A 21470-nucleotide genomic window follows, 5' to 3' on the forward strand; every position below is an offset into this window, starting at 1 on the left:
TTTTCCTTTTCTTTCTCTAAATAAGAAAATAATAAAACGATCGTTTAATACAATCGGCCCTCGACGTTGCTTTGTTATAGGATGCTCGTTAACATCAGATTTCATCGAGCTAATGAAGTAATAAAAAAAAAAAAAAAGAAAAGAAAGAGAAAGAGAGAGAGAGAGTAGGAAAAAAAATTTATGTAAAATCGGTGTCGATTATTATCGAATAAGGTATCGAATGGAACACACGGATATTATGACGTGTAAACGAACCCCTTTCGCCCACCTCATTCTCCCCACCATCATCATCGGTGTTTCAATACATGCATATATCAGGATAACATAACTCTGTTTATACGAGACCATTGTTGTTATGTTGGATAACTTATATACCATACATATATATATTTATATATATATATATATATATATTTATATATGTATGTATGTATGTATATATGTGTCTACATACAAGATTATGTACATAAGGGTCGTTTGTCGTTGATATTGATGCCGATCGGTCGTAGGACTCGTTCGAAATATCTACGTCTAGAATTTCATGAAACGAGAATGTAATGTACCTAAGACGTCTCCTAATTATCTTTTTAAATTTTATCGATTGCGACCGAAAAAAGAAAACAAAAAACAAAAAAAAAAGAAAAAAGAAAAAAGGAAAACAGTAAAAGAAATCTATGCAAGGAAAGAAATGTTTATTTAAATATATTTTATTCTTAATGATTTATTTTCATCGTTAACGTGTTAAACAGCCAAAAGCTACCAGAGTCAGTGTAGTCAGTCTAAGGAGTCGAGATTTCACCGGACTTGGATTCAACGTTTGCGGAAACATGAGAGAAGGGATCTTCGTTAAAGATCTTCTACATCGTGGACCAGCCTCAGAATCTGGCCGAATACATCCTGGTAATTATTATTTTTCTATCCTTTTTTGTTTTTTTTTTCCCTCCAGAAAAATATATTGACAAATCAATTTGGATTGATTGGTCAAGAAGAGGTTAATTAAATCTCAAACGAATCTATGTTAATCCAGGTTAATTGGATCGGTTCATTGGTTCATTACAAATCATTACAAATTTTATTATTAATCGGTGATTATCAAATAGAACGAAGAATCATTATAAAGATATTTTTATATTTGTTCGTTCCTTATTTTTTTTTTCTTTTTTTTTTTTTTTTTTTTTTTTTTTTTTATCGATCAGTGATAAATATCTCGACTTGTATTTATAATTTATAGTTATGTGAATAAGTAAATGTATCTGGTTTTATTGCAAATACAGTTGTTTCTTTTTTTTTTTTTTTTTTTTTTTTTTATATATTTAAAAAATGCAGATCGCTTTTTTTTTGGAATGAGAATATCAAGACAATGGCGTACATACTTTCTTTCGAACGGGTAACACAATTAAATTGTAATATCACGTAGGGTTTTATCTTGGAGTCATTTAAATCTCCTTTATTCTCTTCCGTGAGAAATGGTCTATATACCTAGATTCCTCTTCTTCTTCTTCTTTTTTTTGTTACATATAAAAAAAAAAGTGAAATTTCATTAATTCTACGTGTATATATGTACGCATATATCTACAATAGAAAATGGAAAATATGATACTTCCTATGAATACATTTAAGCGTTAAAAATACATTAACAAATGAATCATGTTGTGCGTTTATCATTTCTTTTATTATTATTATTATTATTATTATTATTATTATTTTTCTCTAATTTCCTCAGGTGATCGGATAGCAAGCGTGAAAATTAGCTTCCGTAATATGGTCTACGAGGATGCTCTAACGATTTTGAGTTATGCATCACCATACGACGTTGAATTGGAAGTAGAGAGCGGTGGTACCGGTTCAAAGCCAGCGACCTTGTTGAAAAAGACAGTAGGTCCGAGTCCAACAAGAATATGTCATCCGCTTTATAGAAGTCAATCAATTCCGGAATTATCGCAGGCTCATAAGAGCTCAGCCAAAAGATTGTTCATAGCCGATCCGAACGAGTCGGTGGGTTCGAATTATTCGACGATGAATTCTACGTTGAAATCATCGAAATCGACTCCTGGTAGTCATACTTTGGAGAGACGTCACGACGAGGCGAAAAACAATCATCATAAGTTTGGTATAAAGGTATTGCCGGCCCTCGACGGTACCGTTCACCGTATCGAGAATCAGAACGAGCATAACACGAATTTGGAACGAAGGCATTCGAAAAAGATGGACGTTGAGAAATACATGTCTACCAGCGGTACGACTGTTAACGTATCGTCCGACGTGACGTCGGAAAATGTTAACAAATTACGTTCGACGGAACCAAAACAGCGTACGGAAAATCTTTCGAATGTTTTGAAATCAAACAAGCGTAACTTGGAAATGAATGGTATTGATGTATTGGACAATCCTGATAAATCTACGAGCGAATCGATAACAATACCATCGGAGGTACCGGCTGAAGTTCACAATGCTGCAATGGCAGCTCGTAGAAATAGGAAAAACAGTTCGGAGTTATTGAATTCACCGAAGGTCTTTACGCAGGATAATTCGAATGACATCGAAGATCTTAAAAGTCCACCAAAAAATAAAAGAAAAGCACCGGCACCTCCGAAAGCTAATAATTCGAACATAGATCAACAGCCGGACATTGTCGTGCCAATAAAAAAGATCGTGTCAACGTCTAGATCTCACGATCATGAGAAAGAGGACGCGATTGATAGTATCGCAGATTATACCGAATCCCTCAGCGATTATGTGAACAAAGTAAGGGATATTACGGATGACACGGAATTACGTAGATCCAGGCTCGAAAGTAATATTGTTCATAGAAGAAATTCCGAGTCGGATACGGACAGCGAGGTTCAGAATAGTTTTACCACGATCGAGTTGAATCCCGCTGATATAACGATTCATCGTACACCGGTACCCGAGGTGAACGACGACGAGGAAGATGACGTTTACAGAAAGGCCGCGAGCCTAGGTGATTTGTCCAAGTACGAGAATAAAACGTCGACCCCATTGGAAAGGGCTCAGAGTCTTGATATGACTGATACCGGTTCGAAAAAAAGGAAGGCCCCATTACCACCGGAGGATATAAACGAGTCGACCGAGGATCTAACCAAGTTGGATCAGATTGATACCTTTGATAAATGTAAATTGAAGAAGTCGAACGAATGGGGCACTTTGGAGGATGTTCTTTGGACTAAGGAAGAGGAAGATGATAGATCGAAAAAGCCAAGGACACGTAAGAAGAGTAACAGTACGTTAGAAAGATCAAAGTCAGCTGTAGAAATAAAAATGAAAGATGAATTACTATCACCGGTAACTAATGAAAGATTGGACGATATTCAGGCTGATGTTAATGAAACGAGTATAGAGTTGTACAATTTGCCTCTTAGCAAACGTCTAACCCAAGAATTTATACACGCCGAGAGAATGTTCAATCCCGACGAAGATAATTCTTTGGCTAGAATCGTGAATGACGGTATGGTTGTTAAGAGTCCAACGTTGGAGGAAATGGAATTAGATTTCAGGCAAGCTAAACCATTGTCGAATGATGACGATGACGACGATAAGGTCGTCGTAATTGAGGAAAATGATTATGACGAGAGTCCCGTCAATGAAGATTTCAATAGAGCCTTGCGTTATTTTGAGATGCATGCCGGTAAATCACCGACAATTTCTAACGAATCTACGAAAATTAATTTAACGCGTTTGGACGAATGGAGAGAGGAAAGTTCACGTTTGTCAAACGATGCGACATTTTATGCTGGTAAAAAGGCAATTATTGAAGAACCAATAACGAAGATTCTCGTTGATAAAAAATGTCGTGGTTGTGAGGAAAAACATTTACAACATGAGCACAACTGTAAAAAACATTCCATCGAATCTGTTAAAGACAAGAGGTATCATAATGATACCCAGGAACGTAGCAGGCAATCAACCTTAGAAGACAAAAGCTTCGAACCTGTTCATTCTATAAATGTAAAAGAATTGAGCGTTGGACGATCATCCACTCCAACACATTCCAAAGTTCATTTTTCCAAAACCGAAACAGAAATTTCTAAAACGCAAGGACTTAAGTCCAATAATGAGTACAATGTCGATAATAAAGAACATTCAATTTCAACGTTTCACGTACATAGATCGAAATTCGAAGAGAAATCTGATCAACGTGAAAGATATTCACCTGTCAAGTCCAAATCTCCTACGGAATCATTGCTCGAGTCGCATTTTACAAAACGTAATGTAAGTGTCTCTAATAATAAAAAACTCGAACGAAATGACGAAAGAGAGGAAGAAGAAGAAGAAGAAGAGGAGGAGGAGGAGGAGGAAGAGGAGGAGGAAGAAGATGAGTATGAATTTGGATCTAATGTCACAGTCAACAGCAAGAATCTCTCATCTCCTAATAACGATAGACATAATATCAGTAACGTTAGTGTCTCCAGTGGAGAGAATAGTGAAGATAGTGGACTCGTTAGGGAATCTATTGATTATAATTTACAGGAATCAGAAAGTCGTCCACCTTTACCGAGTACACCGATGCCAAACAGTCCACAAAAGATGACATATATTACAGAAATCAAGGTTTCAGCTAACAGAGACAATATTCATGATCTTGACAATGAAAGCGAAGATGTACACTCTGTTATGGGAAATAATAACGGAGAAGCTAGAAAGTTAGCTCATCATGAGATCACTGTTACATCCAATGGGAAACCAACATCTGGAAAAAAACCACCAGTTCCTCCTAGAAGATCGGACATAACGAAAATGGCTAAAGAAGATAAAACGGAGAAACATGTAGTTTATGTTTCGGAATACAAATCTACGACTGGCAAGGATTCACAAACTTCTGATATCAATCTTGCTGATGAGAAACAATCTGAAGCTGCTAATAAAAAGTTTGAACATTGGATCTTCTTAGGTGATAATAAGGATCAAAATCGATGGGGCAATGGTAGTAGTCAACCACAATCTGTTACGAATATTATGTTATCTTCTGGGGATGATAAAATGATACATCAGTAAGAATACATCTTTGAATGAGATGGACAAATTTTAAATTTCATTTAATATTTTTAGATCATGCAATAATGATCAAAAATTGGATTAATGTAAAAATATTATATGTAAAGGAAAAATAGTAACAAATTTGAAAATATTATGTTAATTAGATTTTCTTAGTGAAAAATAATGATCATTGATATGTCGTCTCATGGTGCCTGTACTCAAATGTTTATTTCATAAAAAAAAAAAAAAAAAAGAAAAAAAAAGAAAAAAAAGAAAAAAAAAATACTTAAAAGAAAAAAAACATAAGTATACTCAGGAATGCGAATATCTGAAAGTAAATACTTTATGAGAACTGAGAACAGAATATTGATAAATAATATTTTAGCACAATGAAATATATTTTTGTATTTAAATAATATTGAGTCACGATAATAAGAGTCTGCATTTATATGATGAGTTTCTGTACGAATGCGTGTAAAGTGTTTTAATAATCTCATGTGAGAATGATCAATGAAAAATATTTTAATTAAGTATTCAGATGTAAAAATTCTTTCAAGTCGAGATAAAAAAAAATGCGTGTAGAAATAGTGCTGCTTGTTTATAAAAAAAAACGAAAAAAAAAAAAGAAAGAAATAACAATATACGGTTTTATATTTTATTTCTAATGGTACTTAGTATTAAATAATTTAAGTCTTTTTTTCTGTTTTAGTTTTTGTTTTAATATCAATGATAACTTTTATTTATTGACTGATTTGTAAAAGGAAGATATAAAGGAAGGATACGTTTAGAAAATATATGTAAAAAATATTGGGCACACAAAAAAAGACATGAAAATAAATAATAATGTCATGTGCCATAAGTAATCGTTTATGTGGCAATGAATAAGTGTATAGAACACAGGAGATATTAGATTTTGAAAAATTATTGAAAAAAAGAAAAATCTGATTTAAAAAAAAAAAAAGAAAAAAAAAATTAACAGACAATGTGCACAGAAAAATTGCACAAATTATTGATATAAGCATTTCTGTTAAGTATTATTATATTATGTACATATATATATTGATTACAATTTTAAATGAATCTATTTTTTTAAGAATTTAATAACAACATTTGTATAATCAAATCTTTTGTTTCCTATATATTAAGTATACAAGTTTTTATGGTGTCAACAAAGTCAAATTTTAAGAGAATGATCTGTAAATGAGATTAGTTTGTACAGCTATTCTTTTCAATATTGGTAATGGGGTTTATAGTTTATAAGTTCCATTATATTTTTATTTGATCAATTTTAATTTCTTATATAGGGTTGCAAAATCATACATTATTTTATAATTAATTTTTTTTCTTCTTAATTAAAAATATTTTCTATCTATCTAAACAAAGAAAGAGAAAAGATAGAAAATTTATCAAAGAAAAATTGTTTCCCATTAATATACCAATTATGGAAAAAAAAACATACTGTATTATATGATTAGCAACAAAATAAAATGATGTAAATAAGTGTAAACCAGAAATGAAAATATATTGCTGCTGTTGATATAAAGTTATATATAGAGAATAATGCAAAGATATAGTTATATTTTGCATTTTAAAATAAGAAGATAGATATTGATTACAAATGTAAAAAAAAAAAACGAAAAGATTTAAGCTGTAACAAATTCTATCTATGACTACTCATTACTTATTCAGAAAAAGTAAATACTCAAAATGTATAAGAAGATAAAAAAATGTTTTATGTTTGATTGCATTTTATAACGATTATTTTTTATAATATCAATTGTCAATATATATATATATATTTTTTTAATTAATTGCATTGGTACATAAAAAAAGATCACATTTTTTATGTTATACAAACATGTTATTAATATTCGACAAAAAAAAAAAAAAAGATAAATTCTATATAATAATTTATTTTGCACAACGGATATATTAATTTTGTTTATAACATAACTCATTAAAATATGTATAAATTTTTAATTAACAAAGTGTACATTTTTCTTTAGATATAAAAGTTGGTGCAATAGAATATATATTTTTATACTTTACACAAGTTGTTTTTTGTAACAATATTGTTATTTTTTGAAAACTAAACAAATAACATATAATTCAACTTTTACTATACTGTAGTAGTTATCTAAATTTAATAATATAATTTGCTCTCATTGAACGAAATAATTTTATATGAACTGAAAAGAAAATTTAAACAAAATATGTCTTATAGAATATAATATACAATTAAAGTGTTAAAGGATTAAATAAGTATTATCACTTATAACATAATTATAAGATTTTTAATATCACAGATATAAAACAAGTATATATACATATATATATATACATATATATATATATGTATATATATATATATATATATATTATGATAAAATCCAAATACAATGCAAACTTATATTACTACCTCTTATTGTACTTGTCTGTGTGCATAGGTATTTAGATATAAACACGTCAAAAGAGTATGATATGACAATATTATAAAAGATTAAGATAAAGAAATCTTTTTTTTTTTTTCTTTTTTTTTTTTTTATAACACAGAAACCATTTTTGATTATTTTTAATTCTAAATTTTATCATTGTTCATTTCTGTTTTGTATAATAACATTTAAATTTGTGCATGCTAATATATAGAAATATTAATACGTTTAATATTCAGTCATTGGTTATATTAACAAAATACTTAAATAAACTTTTAAAAAGATGAAATATTACCAAACTAAAATATTTCATGTATATACAAATACATAAGTCACATATTATTTGTAATTAGAAGACATTAAGGATAGTTTCGAAAATACTTTTCGTATTTTCTTCTGTTTTCCATATGTATCATTTTATACATATAAAAATATGATCACTTATTTCATAAGATATTTCTTTATAAAGCTTGTTAACTTTACGTAGCAGATTGCTTATAATTTTTTGTACTCATAAGCTTTTTACCACACATCGCGCATATAGATTTTTTATAAGCGCATGACTGACAATAATGCGAACCTACTTGATGAACCTTTTGTCTGCATATTCTGCAAGTCTCAAATTTTGCAGTATACGGATTGAATCGTGCCTTGCTCGCCGAAAGGGCTTTATTTTCTCCAACTTTTCGACCACCACTTTCCACTGTATTTCTAGCACCAGATTTCCATGGATCTGGTGTAATAACTTTTCCCAATTTCTTTTCACACTTTTCACAAACCATTTTGTCAAATCTGTTAGTTGAATAATCGGCAGATATAATAAAGATCTGGTAATAAAAAACAACAAAAATTATTTTATTTGTTTTTCTAGAGGTTATGTTCTTCAGTAATATTATTAGAAGAAAAAAATTCACACTTACGTTTATTTACATCGATTGTATTTCTACGAAAATATCAATTAATTCCATTAATTATAAATAGAAATATGTTCGCCGTTTTTACAAACAAAAAATATATATACACAAACTTATCTTTCTTTTGTAATTACGTATTACGTCATTAAAAGACAACGAAGGACGCTTGAGGATGCTGGTATGGTAGGAGAAAAGAAAAGGTGGGGATAAGAGATTCCGCCAATCAGCTTTGCTCGTTATACTATGTACTAAGTGAAGTTATGCACAATTTATTACTACGAACTCGTGACGATAACTTCAGTTTAATTGATTTCATTAATATATTAATTTTTATAAGAAATAAATAATTATATATACCAAAATTGATTTTAATTCGGAAAAGTAAAAATAAAATTCGATTTATGCACTTTTTTCTAGGTGTTTCAGCAATGCAAATGATTCCTTAAAAAAAGTCCCTAGAATATAATAACAGTGAATAAAAAATTTGTGAAAGCGAAAAAGATAATGATTGGATACATAGAAAATTCGACCAATGAAAATCTACCATAGATAAACGTTTCCTCCATTGTTAAGATGCGATCGACGTATTTCATTATCGAAATATCGTGTATATATATATATATATATTCAATATTAAATTACTATATCAAAAGAAATATTATATCATATTAATTAATTTTAATGGAACATTAGGAAGGACAAAAATAAAAAAAAGAAAAAGAACAAAAAACGAAAAAAAAATTCGACGAATGAACAACGTTTATAGAAAATAATACCGTCCATAGCTGCTACACGATTGGTGTATTTTAATTTAGTAATTTTACGATGTTCGACTATCTTGAAATTATTGAAAAGAAATATTACAACCAACGTTGACAATTTCCGAACAAAGATTGAAAAATAATTTAATTAAAATTAAGTTAGGGATAAAAAAGAAATATAAGAAAGAAAAGAAGGTAATCCGAGGATAAGGAAGGGAAATATGATGAGAGCGAATCGTAGGACGATTGGCAAGTTAGATGTAAAAACCGACGCATGGAGGCGCTGATGACATACTTGATGGCGCGAATGGGCGTACTTGGTAAATTTATCATAGCTATAATAAGGGAAACAGCAAAATAGTGGTGGTGGTGGTGGTGGTGGTAGTGGTCGAGATAGTGGTAGGGGTGGTAGATAGAAGAAGAAGAAGAAGAAGAAGAAGGAAGAGGAGGAGGAGGAGGAGGAGGAAGAGAGGTGGTGGAGTAGGAGTGTAAAGAGAGAGAGAGAGAGAGAAAGAGTGTGAGAACGGGCGAGAGTGAGAAAGAGAAAGGGATAGGTCTCTCGGGTAGAAATTTCGTCGACCGAGAAAGCCCGAGTGAAAAGGGGGTGGCGCGCGTTGGCTAGCAAGGGCGCCATCTATTCGTTCAGTACCCGGCCACCCTCGAAACACCCGTCGTGCATAAACCGCGCTCGTACTTTCCCGTATAATTGCGGCGTTTCAGTGGCAGCCGATCGAGCCAGTGCACCCGTGCCTTAATAAAGTGACCAGTGTATGCCTTTGGGGGGAAGGAGATAGATAAAGGTAAATTTTATGATAATTGCTCTTTAAAAGAACAAAAAAAGAAAAAGAAAAAGAAAAAGAAAAAGCAGAAAAAGAAAGGAGAAGAAGATGAAGAGAAAAAAGAAAAGAAAAGAAAAGAAAAGAAAAGGAGAATAATTAATTGAATACTTTCGATACCGTGTGTCGTTTCTTCGGAATGAGAGAGAAAGAGAAAGAGAAAGAGATAGAGAGAGAGAGAGAGAGAGAGAGAAATATAAAGAGAAGAAAAAAGGAAGGAAGGAAGGAAGGAAGAAAAAAGAGAGAAAGAGAGAGAGAGCGAGAAAGAGAGTACATACGTGTGTTGAGAAAGATGATGTGGTGGTAGAGAAGGATGAAGAGAAGGCGGATGAGGAGGTGGAGGAGGAGGAAAAGGAGGAGGAGAGGCGTATATGTAATAGAAACGTCGTTGATTTTGAATTCTATCTTTTACGCCATGTAAGGTCCTATATATATATATATATATATGAAAAAAGTCAGTCTTATGTCGGATCGCCTGATTCGTGTATCCCCGATGTCCAGAAGGGTGAGAGAGAGAAAGAGAGAGAGAGAGAGTGAGAGTAAGAGAGAGAGAGAGAGAGAGAGAGATATTAGCGCGTTGGATCGATTCCCTTTGCTCGACGTCGTCGGCCCGACGACGGGGGAAACACGCGCTCTTTGGGGGTTCTCTACATAAAACGAAGCTACGAAGCACACAACGTCGTTACGAATGTACAAGAAAAGATATATATATATATATATATATATATGTATATGTATTATGTAGATATAAATCGAGGTTTTACAATACCAGTAACATTCTCTTTTATTGGACGTCGTTCGGTCGTTTCAAATTGACGGACACATTTTTTTCTTTCCTTTTTTCTCTTGTTTTTCTTTTATTTTTTTTTTTTCTTTCTTTTTCGTTCATTTTTCTTTCGTCGTTTTGATTTTTTCTTTTTTCTTTTCCCCTTTTTTCCTTTTTTTTTTTTTTTTTTTTTTCATTTGTTAATTTTTTCAATTTTTCTTGTATACCAACAATTCTTCGCATTTTCGCGAATAATAGTTTTCATTTGTACAATTCGTACGTGTTAAACGTGATTTTTTATTCGGCCTAATTTAATCCCTTGATATTTTGCTCTCTCTCTCTCTCTTTCTCTCTCTCTCTCTCTCTCTCTCTCTTTCTCTCTCTCTCTTTCTCTCTCTCTCTCTCGGATTTTTTTTTATATATATGTATATATTATCTTTTTTTTTTGTACAAAAAGTCCTGTAATAAGAGTTTTCGATAAGAGTATATATATATATATATGTAGAAAGAGAGAGATAGAGAGATTATATATATTGTAATATATTATCGGATATATAAATCTTTTCTTTTATTAGTTAGATGAATTCGTGATGTATTACTGAATGGCAGAGATGTCAATGTGCGATTCCGTGAGTGCGATGGGTAGAAAACGAACAAAGGACGATGGAGGTGTCAAGAATGACAGCATCCTTCTTTTTCTCTCTCTCTCTCTCTCTCCCCCCTCTCTCTTTCTTTCTCTCTCTCTTGCTCTCTCTCGGTCTGTTCCGATCGACGCGGTACTCGATTCGCGAAGTTGTCGCATTCGACGTGAATATGTATATATGTATATATGTATGTATGTATGTATGTATGTATGTATGTATGTATGTATGTATGTATGTATGTATGTATGTATGTATGTATGTATGTATGTATGTATGTATGTATGTATGTATGTATGTATGTATGTATGCACTTACGTATGCGTAGCCTCGAAACGGGAAATAGCTCCTTTTTTTTCGACGTGTGTGCTTTCTGTCTCTCTCTCTCTCTCTCTCTCTCTCTCTCCTCTCTCTCTCTCTCTTTCTCTCTTTGTCTCTGTCTGTCTCATATTCTTTTACGTATTATTTTTCACCTATGAAAGAAATACGCTTGCGTATATAATATATATATATATATATATATATATATATATATATAATATATATGTTGTATGTATGTATATACGTTTTACAAATATTAAAGTTCGTACATAAGTAACCTACAAGTGTTTTGATCACATTATATATTCATATTATCAAAATTAAACATATTTCATATGTGGTACGTAAACGATCTCATATATATATATATATATATATATATATATAACCTCAACTTTTAGGGGGGTGGAAATAAAAAAATAAATGAAATAATAAAAGAAAGAAAAAAGATCAAAAGAAAAAAAGAAACGGAGGGTTGAGGGGGGTAAAGAAAAATGGGTAATACGATCGACCATCGCCTTTCTCGCGAAATAGGAAATTTTTTTATTTACTTATTTATTTATTTATTTATTTATTTATTTATTTATTTGTTCTCATCGAACGTCGACTAGAATGTCGTAAACGTGATCGTTTCTTCGTGAAAAACGAATTATATTAATCAACTTTCAAGAAGATACAAAGAAGAAAAAAAGGAAGGAAGTTAAAAAAAAAAAAGAAAGAAAAAGAAAAATAAAAAGAAATAGAAAATCTGATAAAATTAAGGGCGAGTTTGGAAAGGGCGACGTTATTCAAACGCATCTAATACACACTAATGACGCAGGATACGTTCGAACGCCATACGCATAACGATATTGTAAAAGATTTCCACGAAACGAAATGCGATATCGTATTAAGTATCATATACCTTCATCGAAAACACATATACCACACATACCACACACACACATGTATATATATATATATGGTGTGTATATACATATATATAGATAGATAGATGTATTTTAATACAATGTAGTGGTGAGTAGTAAGGAAGATTTTAGTACGTGTTTGGAATTACTCGATGATATATTTTTATATTGTTTTCCTTTCTTTTTTTCGTTTTTACTCTTTTTTTTTCTTCTTCTTTTCCCTGGAAAAAGAAGAAGAAGAAAAAAAAAATAAACATCGGATAAAAATAGAATATAAGTCGGAGAGATAAAAATCGATAAAGATATGTTAACGTTCGGATGAGATGATTTAAAAAAAAAAAAAAAAAAAGAGAAAGAAAGAGAGAAAGAGAAAAAGGAGAAAATGAGGAAAAAAAATAAACATGATTAAAATCAACGTAAACGTTCGTCACGATGTTTATGAACGATCGATTATTGTCGAGTTTAAATATATAAATATATATATTAGTAGAGTTTTTAGATTATAGATTAAAACGAAGAGTTGTTAGAGAATGTACTTTATTTTAATTACTAAGTTTTTTATTTCAATAATATACTCAATTTTGATAACGATAAAATCTTTATTTTTTCTTTCTTTATTTATCTTTCTTTGTCGCATACGTATAGTCATAAATTATATATATATATATATATACATATATATATATGTATATATATGTATATACACATATTTCTTGTTCGAATTTAAGAAATATTACGACGTATGTCAGTTTGAAACATTGAAGTCAGAAAATAGAAAAATCTTATAAATCTTAATATATAATATAAATCTTTGTCGGGTGTAAGGTGGTACCATGTCACTTTAGATACATTTTCTGTAGGGGTGAATATGATATACTTGCGTACATACGTCTTTATGTATATATATATATATATCGGGTGAACTAAAAGTCTCTCCGCTTGTATTTTTGCAATTTGAAAAGAAAAAAAAGAAAAAAAAAAAGAAAAAAGAAAGACAATAAAATAAAACCAATAAATTAAATCTAAAAAGTCTCTTGAAAAGGAATATTCAATTGAATCTTTAAATCTTTATATACCGTGTACGGGAAGAGTGTAATTATGTATACTCGTCATGTAAAGTCGATTCCCGAATTTTGTCTATCAAGATAACATATATTTCTGTCTGTAATACTATAAATTGTTATTGAATTAATTACGAGTATACTCGTCGTACGCCTATACACTAACGTGATTTGAAATCATTTGGAAGTAATTTTGAACCATTTTATATACATACGTGTATACTTGTATTAAGAAGTTTTTCGAAAAAAATAGTAATTGATTTTTTAAATGATCTATAGGAACTTTTGACCCACCCTCTACATATATACTCTCTCTCTCTCTCTCTCTCTCTATATATATATATATATATATATATATGTGTGTGTGTGTGTGTGTGTGTGTGTGTGTGTAAGAGCTTACGACGGTTATTCTCCTCTAGTAGGAAAATTCGATGCTTTGGCTATTACCTATGGGGGTCTTACCGGTATCAAACCGTAATGGCCTATGGTGCGGACCAGTGACGGTCTTTCTCGAGTTTCCGCACGACGTGATACTAATGGCGAGCAGCTAGCTACGAAGCAAGGACGATATGTGTTGTGTTGTGTTGCTCATCGTGAAACTTATCGACAACCTAGAGAGAAAGAAATAGAAAAAAAAAATATATATATATATATATATATATATATATATATAGAGAGAGAGAGAGAGAGAGAGAGGGTGGGAGGGAGATAGAGAAAGAGAACAAGATAATATGACATAAAAAGAAATAAGAAATGTAGAAAGAATTGGAGAGAGGAAATATTGGAGATAGAAAAATATAAAGAAAATGTATATTCATCTGTGCATATATGTATATGTATGTGTGTGAAAAAGAAGGAGAGAGAAAGAGAGAGAGAGAGAGAGAGAGAGAGAGAGAGAGAGAGAGAGCGAAGGGAAATACTTGTCGCAACGTTCTGATATACATATCTTCTCTTTCTCGTTTTGGAATGTCCGTTCTGTTCTCTGTCCTCACTTACATAATTGTATCGATCCTTAGACAGTTAGTAGTAGTAGCAGCTATCTCTTTCTCTCTCTCTCTCTCTCTCTCCCTCTCTTTCTCTCTGTCTCTCTTTCTCTCTCTCTCTCTTTTTCTCTCTTTCTCTCTGTCTCTCACCGTCTGTTCGTCTGTCCATCCGTCTATTTGCCTGTCTGTCAAGTCGGCTTTCCATGATCCGCCTTGACGACTGGTGCTATTTTCGACTGTATTATCATCCGCGGTGTCGGTACAATGTCTCCCATTCGGATTAGAAACTTAATTCCTCATCCGGCGGCTTTTCCCACGTTGCCATGACAACGTGGTCGTCCATCAACGCGCATAATTAAGTCTCATTAAAATCTACTTATTATAAATCGAGGCGGTGGCTCTGTAATCATCCAAATTCTTGAGAATTCGATTACGGCGAACTATTTAATTGATCATTTATCGTAATCACATAGATTTTTCTCTTTTTTCGATTGATTCTATGCTCTTATATCTATCAATGATTATTGCATGATTGCACGGATGCTTCTTTATTATTTCTTTGCTCTCTCTCTCTCTGTTCTTTCTTTTTTCTTTTCTTTTCTTTTTAATGCTAACATTCCAAAAAATATGAACGAAACGTTCGTCGCGACGTAATAGGATAAAAGTTATTCGCATTTTAATGAAAATCTTTATGGACATTTTTATCTCTTTTCTTTCCACTTTTTTCTATTTTTTCTTTTCCTTCTTCTTTTCTTCTTCTTAAGGCTGATCTCGCAAAAAAAAAGAAGAAAAAAAATTGAAGAAGAAAAATAATCAAAGTGTCGCGTCGTTGCGCTAATTCGATGTGAAAGAGAGAGAGAGAGAGAAAGAAAGAGAGAGAGAGAGAGAGAGAGAGAGAGCGAGAGAGAGAAGATACCGTAATAATGGTGTATTCACGTTCATGTTTTTATAATCTTTAAATGCTTTATTTATTTATTTTGTTATTTCTATTGTCGTCATTTTCCATCCCTTATTCTCGTTACGAGGGTATTCAATAAGAACAACGACAAATCATAATTCTAAAACAACATGTTCGATCGGTCTTGTCGTCCCGATTTTCTACGAATCGCGGTCGGCGGCGCGACACGACCCGACGACGCGGGGCGTCGGGTCGCGTCCCTCTTGGACGGATGACGATAAAGAGTAACGAAGGAAGAAGGAAGATAAAGTCAGAAAAGAGAGAGAGGGTGTTGGGATGGTGGGAGGAAGGAAGGGGTTGGTTAGAAGGGACTGACGACGACGGCGACGGCGACGGCGACGACGACGACGACGACGACGACGACGACGCGTTCTCTTCGGGTCGAATCGTCGACCTCGTTGCGGCGCCGCGACGCGAGCGCGTCGACGAGCCAGACGAGGCTAGATGATGCGTCCACCTTTGTCTACTACTGATTCCAACGTCGCCGATTGGTTGTCGATCGTCCTTTTCTAATCGTTCATTGGTCAATGTCTATTTAACATTATTCTCTTTAAGTTTATATATATATATATATATGTATATATTGATATGTGTGTGTGTGTATCTTGCAAACAGTAAACGTGAGTTTTTTTATATTGAAATGTTTTTTGAGGTTATCACGTATAGTCTACTTTTTGATATTAATCTATTGTATAGTAAATATATATTATTATATATCAATATTATATATATATATATATAATAATATGTTAATAACAAAAAGAGTAGAATATGATAACCTCAAAAAATATTTTGATATAAGAAGGCATGTTTTTTAACATTGACATATATATATGTGTGTGTGAACATTTATTAGTATTTACATATTATTTTTGTATATAATAATATATAATATGTAATATGCTATATAAGAGTACATATATATATATATATATATATACCAAGATGTTCTAAATTTCTTTTTTTTTTCTTCCTTTCGCATTGAACTACTTATGAGAAAATTAACCCATTTGCTTTTCGATATATGCCATGAATATATAAAGGAGTATACATTTGTAATACGATAAAAAGAAAGAAAGAAAATGAGAGAGGGGGAGAGGGGAAAAAAAGAAATTCGCATCTTTTTTTCTCTCCCCGTCCCCTCCCCTTCTTCACCCTAAGGACATTAATAATGCGTCACGTAGTACAGGTGTTCGATCCCGTGTCTCGTGCTTGTAAGCAGGGTTTGATACCGTGCTATTATGTAGCTTCGAGCATTTTCCAGTTACGCGAGAACGCACGTATGTGAGAGAAAGAGAAAGAGAGAGAGAGAGAGAGAGAGAGAGAGAGAGAGAGAGAGAGAGAGAGAAAGAGAGAAAGAGAGAGAACTACCCTAACCTCTTGTGACACAACGATGGTGGCGTTCGACGTTCGCAGTTCGATTAGCGCCAATGTTCCTCTCCTTCGTATACCCCTTTCTCTAACACGACGACGATGACGAATATACATACATATATGCCTACATATATGCATACATATATATATATATATATATATATATATATATACATGTATACGTATGTACGTATGTATATACATCGAACGATTTCAAGTTTATAAACGTTCCTCAAACGTCCTATATACACCGATTTATATATCTAAGGGGATCGATCATATTCCTAAAGCATTAACTATGAAAAGTAGTTTTCCTTGTTTCCTAATAAACGCGTAACTATGTTATAATTCTGATATTGATTTGGTAAACTTTTATTCAAAGGAACGATATATTTGGAATTAAAACTATGTATGATCGTTCAATCGATTTATTCTTCTTATTTAATTTAACTTCTCTAAATGTTATCTTTAAAATATATTATTGAATAAATTGAGAGATTTAGACAGTGAGAAAAAGAAAAAGAGAGAGGGAGGGAGAGAGAGAGAGAGAGAGAGAGAGAGAAAGAGAGAGGAAAAAAATAAGAACGAAATTTTTTATTTTATGTTATTTTTATTTAGAGTTATTAATCCTATTTAACGCCATATAACTTTAAAGTCACACATATATATATAATATATATATATACATATTTGTTAAATTTTATTTTATTTTGCCGTCATAATATATTATAATTTTTACTTGATATAGGTTTTCAAAATTTTTCAAATTTTTTCCAAAATATACGAGTAAAATGTTTGTTTTAGAGACGAATGAAAAGTGAAAAATAGAAGAAAAAAAAAAAGAGAGTGAAGAGAAAAAAGGAATAAAAGAACGATCTTTACAGTGAGTTGTATACATAATCCATGTAGAAATTTTGTCGGCTAACTTTTACAGTCACTTTTAACATACACGTAATAGTACAACTTCAGTTTAATATATATATATATATATATATATATATATATATATATCCATCATACATACATACATACATATATACGTATGTACATATAGTCATGTTTATAGTCGCATTTATAATAATAAAAAAACAAAGTTAATTCGCAAAATTAAGTGTGACACAAAATCGTGCTATAATGATATTGGGGGTAAAAGGAAAAAAAAAAAAAGTAAAATAAAATAAAATGACGACAAATCTGTAAGGATAATGTTAAATTGATAAAGATAACGTTAATTATATAAAGTATTAAATGACATTCGTAGGAAACATTCAATGATATATTTTCATTGATCGATTGCACTGAGGTGGTACTTTCTTCCTTCCCTTCCCTTCCTTCCTTCCTTCCTTCATTCATTCATTCATTTATTTCTTTTTTCCTATATCTTCTTTTCTTTCTGCTTTCGTACATTCACCCCATTTAGTGTGTCTGTCTACCTTCTGTATCTCGTCGATCTAATTCTCTCATAAGCACGCGGGCAAAGGTTTGATCTTGACGAGTAGCGCGCGGCTTCGTCTACCCACTTTATTCGCCTCGACTTGAACGACTTTATATCGAACAAGAAAAAGAGACAGAGAGAGAGAGAGAGAGAGAGAGAGAGAGAGAGAAAGAGTGATCAGAGAGCACCTCTTGAGCTTTTTCCTCTGATTCACCCTCTTTCTTCCTTATAGTTCCGCATCTCATCCCCTTTTATCCTCCCCACTACTTTTATCCCTTCTCTTTTTTTTTGCGAGAGGCCTTTTGTCGATGCGTAAATTGTCGAGTCTCCATTCCGTATATCATCCCCCTTATACTCCTATCCTCCTCCCTCCCTTCTTATATAACATAGACGAACACCGTTTTTCAATAGTGTACACTCTCTTTCTCTCTTTCTTTCTCGCGTTTTATTTTTTCTCTTCAAACGATAAGCTTTCTTTCTCTCTCTTACTCTCATGGTTCTCTCATTTCGTAGATCCTCATAATCCAGAAAATTAGTTCTCTCTTTAAGAGCTTCATCTCTTTTGGTTGTATCGATGTAATCTTTGAAAAATTAAAAAGAACGTTCTTAACCTTTGACGATAATTATGAAGGATAAAGAGAGAGAGAGAGAGAGAGAGAGAAAGAAAGAGAGAAAGAGAGAGAGAAAGAGAGAGATAAAAGTTTCGTTGGAACTCTTTAAATGGTTCATTTGTTCGAAAGAAAAAGTTTGAGGACCACTGCTATGGGTTACTTGCGATCGATCCGATTCATTCTAGAGAATATTCCTCCTTTAATATTTTTTACGGGAAATACATACATATATATATTTACACACACACACACATACACCTGTGCGAGTCATGTCTATATATATATATGTGTGTTTATATATATATATATATATATATGTATATGCGGGTAAAAATCGGGCAAGCGAAAAAAAAATGGGTGAAAAAAGGTTGCAAAGTGCCTTTTAATAACGACTGTTATTGATTACCCTGTACCTTTCGGAATAACATCGTAGTATCGCATAGAAAATGGAGTTCTCCTCATTGGTACGACGGAGAATGACCAAACGTGTATTGCGTTTATCGTTAACAGAAGATCCATTTTCACAAACGGTAGGAGTAGATAATAGATTGGTAAATCTCGTACGATGTTCGACGTTAAAGCTCTTTATGATAGCCTCCTCCATGACCACTATACGTATTCTCCTTTGTAAATGATGGCCGTTTTAGTCAGCGATTTCGAGATTACATGTATTTATATACGTGTATATATGTGTATGCGTGTGTATGTATATTTATGTATGTATATATGTATGTATGCGTTTTTGGATTAACGCGAAAGTTACGAGTAGTTTCTAGGTGTTATATTACATCCATTGGTTACGGTGAAAAAATTGTATGACGTATCGAATGAACGAGTAAATGAGTGAGTGAGTGAGTGAGTTAACGAGTGAGGGAGTGAATGATTGAATGAGTAAGTGAATAGTTACAGTAAATAACTAGTAGGGCTCTGGTATAGTTTTTTTTTCCTTTTTTTTTTTCTTTTTTTTTTCGGAGTAAATAACTAGAGAAGAGAATCAAGTGGTCGGCCATTTTGTATTTCCTTTGGAATGAACATTCCTCGTGTTTGTTATATAAAATAACTCCAATAATACGAAAATAATATATCATTGGTGCGTGCAATATGTCAACATTTGTTATTTATTATTCTTAATTCTAATAGAATAATTAATTTGAAAATAGATTATTAAATCTATTAATGAAATATCCATAGGAAAATTTATTTCTTCTATATCTCTCTCTTCTCTCCTCCCTCTCTCTCTCTCTCTCTCTCTCTCTCTCTCTCTCTCTCTCTCTCTCTCTTTCTCTCTAACTTTCATAATTAATTTTGTAAATCGAAGTGAGTAAAGAAAAGGAAATATATTTGATATCGGTGAAACAATCACGGGAACGTAATGCGATTCTCGCGAGAACATGTTGAAATACGTGAGAGTATCAAAACATAGAACGCGCCTTACCTTTTTCGTTTCCTTTCTTCGTCTTTTTCTTTAACGCGAAATAGGAAAACCGAGACGAAACCAGAGACGAGTACGATGAGCGCGCCCGCGCGAGCGTGAAATGGGGTGGATGAAAAGGGTGGAGAAATAGAAGAAGATGGAGGTGGAGGTGGTGGAGATGGAAGGGGAGAATGGTATCAAAGCGCGTGCAACGAAGACGGCCAAAGGATTTTAGCATCCGCTTGACCCCGACCTCCTTCTTTAACCTATATTTACGAGTGTATTTTTTTTTGCTCCTTCATTCTTTCTTTCTTTCTTTCTTTCTTTCGTTCTTGCTTTTTGCATCGACCATGTTTTAAGTCGACCGCCATTTTTTTTCTTTCGTCGAGACGTGCATACATAACCTATTAATAACGTCGATCGGCTAATTAGTAATATCGATATTTGTATTATCTTATGTATATTTTTAAACGAGTAATAGAATTAATATTTCTCTTCTTTTTTTTCTTATTATTCTTTTGTTTCTCTTTTTTTTTTGTGTATTGACGATTTTTATATTAATTATATTAAACGATTACTGCTACATTATTAATCAATACGTACAAAAATAACTTTAATTAATATATTAAAATTTTGTTAATATATAAATTTCAGGTGTTTTTGCGGTGGTAATATTTTTTTCTTTTTTATTCACTCATGAAAATATCTATGCGTTAATAATTATTAACGAATACAATAGTATTGTGTAATACTATCATAGGTATATAAATAAATAAATAAATAAATAAATAAATATATTAAACGGTTTAGTAAAATATCGCAATAAAATATTTCATATTATTTTCACTTTATTACTAACATCCTTAGTTTCTTTCTAACTCTTGAGTCACTTAACGACATCTCTTGAGACTTCACATTTCTCAGCTTTATATTATATTTGTTATGTCGTTTCTCTCGTAATTTTCACCTTCGTCTTTCGTCGTTGTCGTCTTTTATCGTTGTCGTCGTCGTCGTCGTCGTCGTCGTCGTCGTCATCATCGCCGTCGTCGCGTGACGTGTG

The 21470-nt window shown here is 32.1% G+C and overlaps 3 protein-coding genes across 13 annotated transcripts in view; 2 read left to right on the forward strand and 1 right to left on the reverse strand.

Annotated features, from left to right (window-relative positions):
- Positions 1 to 6710, forward strand: part of LOC118439796 (uncharacterized) — a 36504-nt gene extending 29794 nt beyond the window's left edge. The window contains exons 3-4 of the mRNA XM_035861928.2: positions 750 to 900; positions 1724 to 6710. Of these exons, the coding sequence (XP_035717821.1) occupies positions 750 to 900; positions 1724 to 5013 (3441 nt within the window). The 3' untranslated portion in view covers positions 5014 to 6710. The remainder of the gene's footprint in view (positions 1 to 749; positions 901 to 1723) is intronic.
- A 685-nt stretch (positions 6711 to 7395) lies between these two features.
- LOC118439807 (cysteine-rich PDZ-binding protein) lies at positions 7396 to 8522 on the reverse strand. The gene is made up of 2 exons (XM_035861972.2): positions 8348 to 8522; positions 7396 to 8254 (listed from the first exon to the last, which is right to left on the reverse strand). The coding sequence occupies exon 2, from the start codon at positions 8207 to 8209 to the stop codon at positions 7907 to 7909; it is 303 nt and encodes a 100-aa protein (XP_035717865.1). The 5' UTR covers positions 8210 to 8254; positions 8348 to 8522; the 3' UTR covers positions 7396 to 7906.
- A 1056-nt stretch (positions 8523 to 9578) lies between these two features.
- LOC118439795 (uncharacterized) overlaps positions 9579 to 21470 on the forward strand; it is a 63675-nt gene continuing 51783 nt past the window's right edge. For 7 of the 11 annotated variants that reach the window (XM_085655155.1, XM_085655156.1, XM_085655157.1 and 4 more), the window contains exon 1: positions 9581 to 9902. The gene's annotated coding sequence lies outside the window, so the exon portion shown is untranslated. Of the gene's footprint in view, positions 9903 to 21470 lie in introns of all 11 variants that reach the window. The other 4 variants (XM_085655163.1, XM_085655158.1, XM_085655162.1 and 1 more) reach the window with 2 other exon arrangements.

Source organism: Vespa mandarinia, chromosome 2 (genome assembly GCF_050613455.1).
Source record: "Vespa mandarinia isolate Hongniang chromosome 2, ASM5061345v1, whole genome shotgun sequence".
Classification (NCBI taxonomy): domain Eukaryota; kingdom Metazoa; phylum Arthropoda; class Insecta; order Hymenoptera; family Vespidae; genus Vespa; species Vespa mandarinia.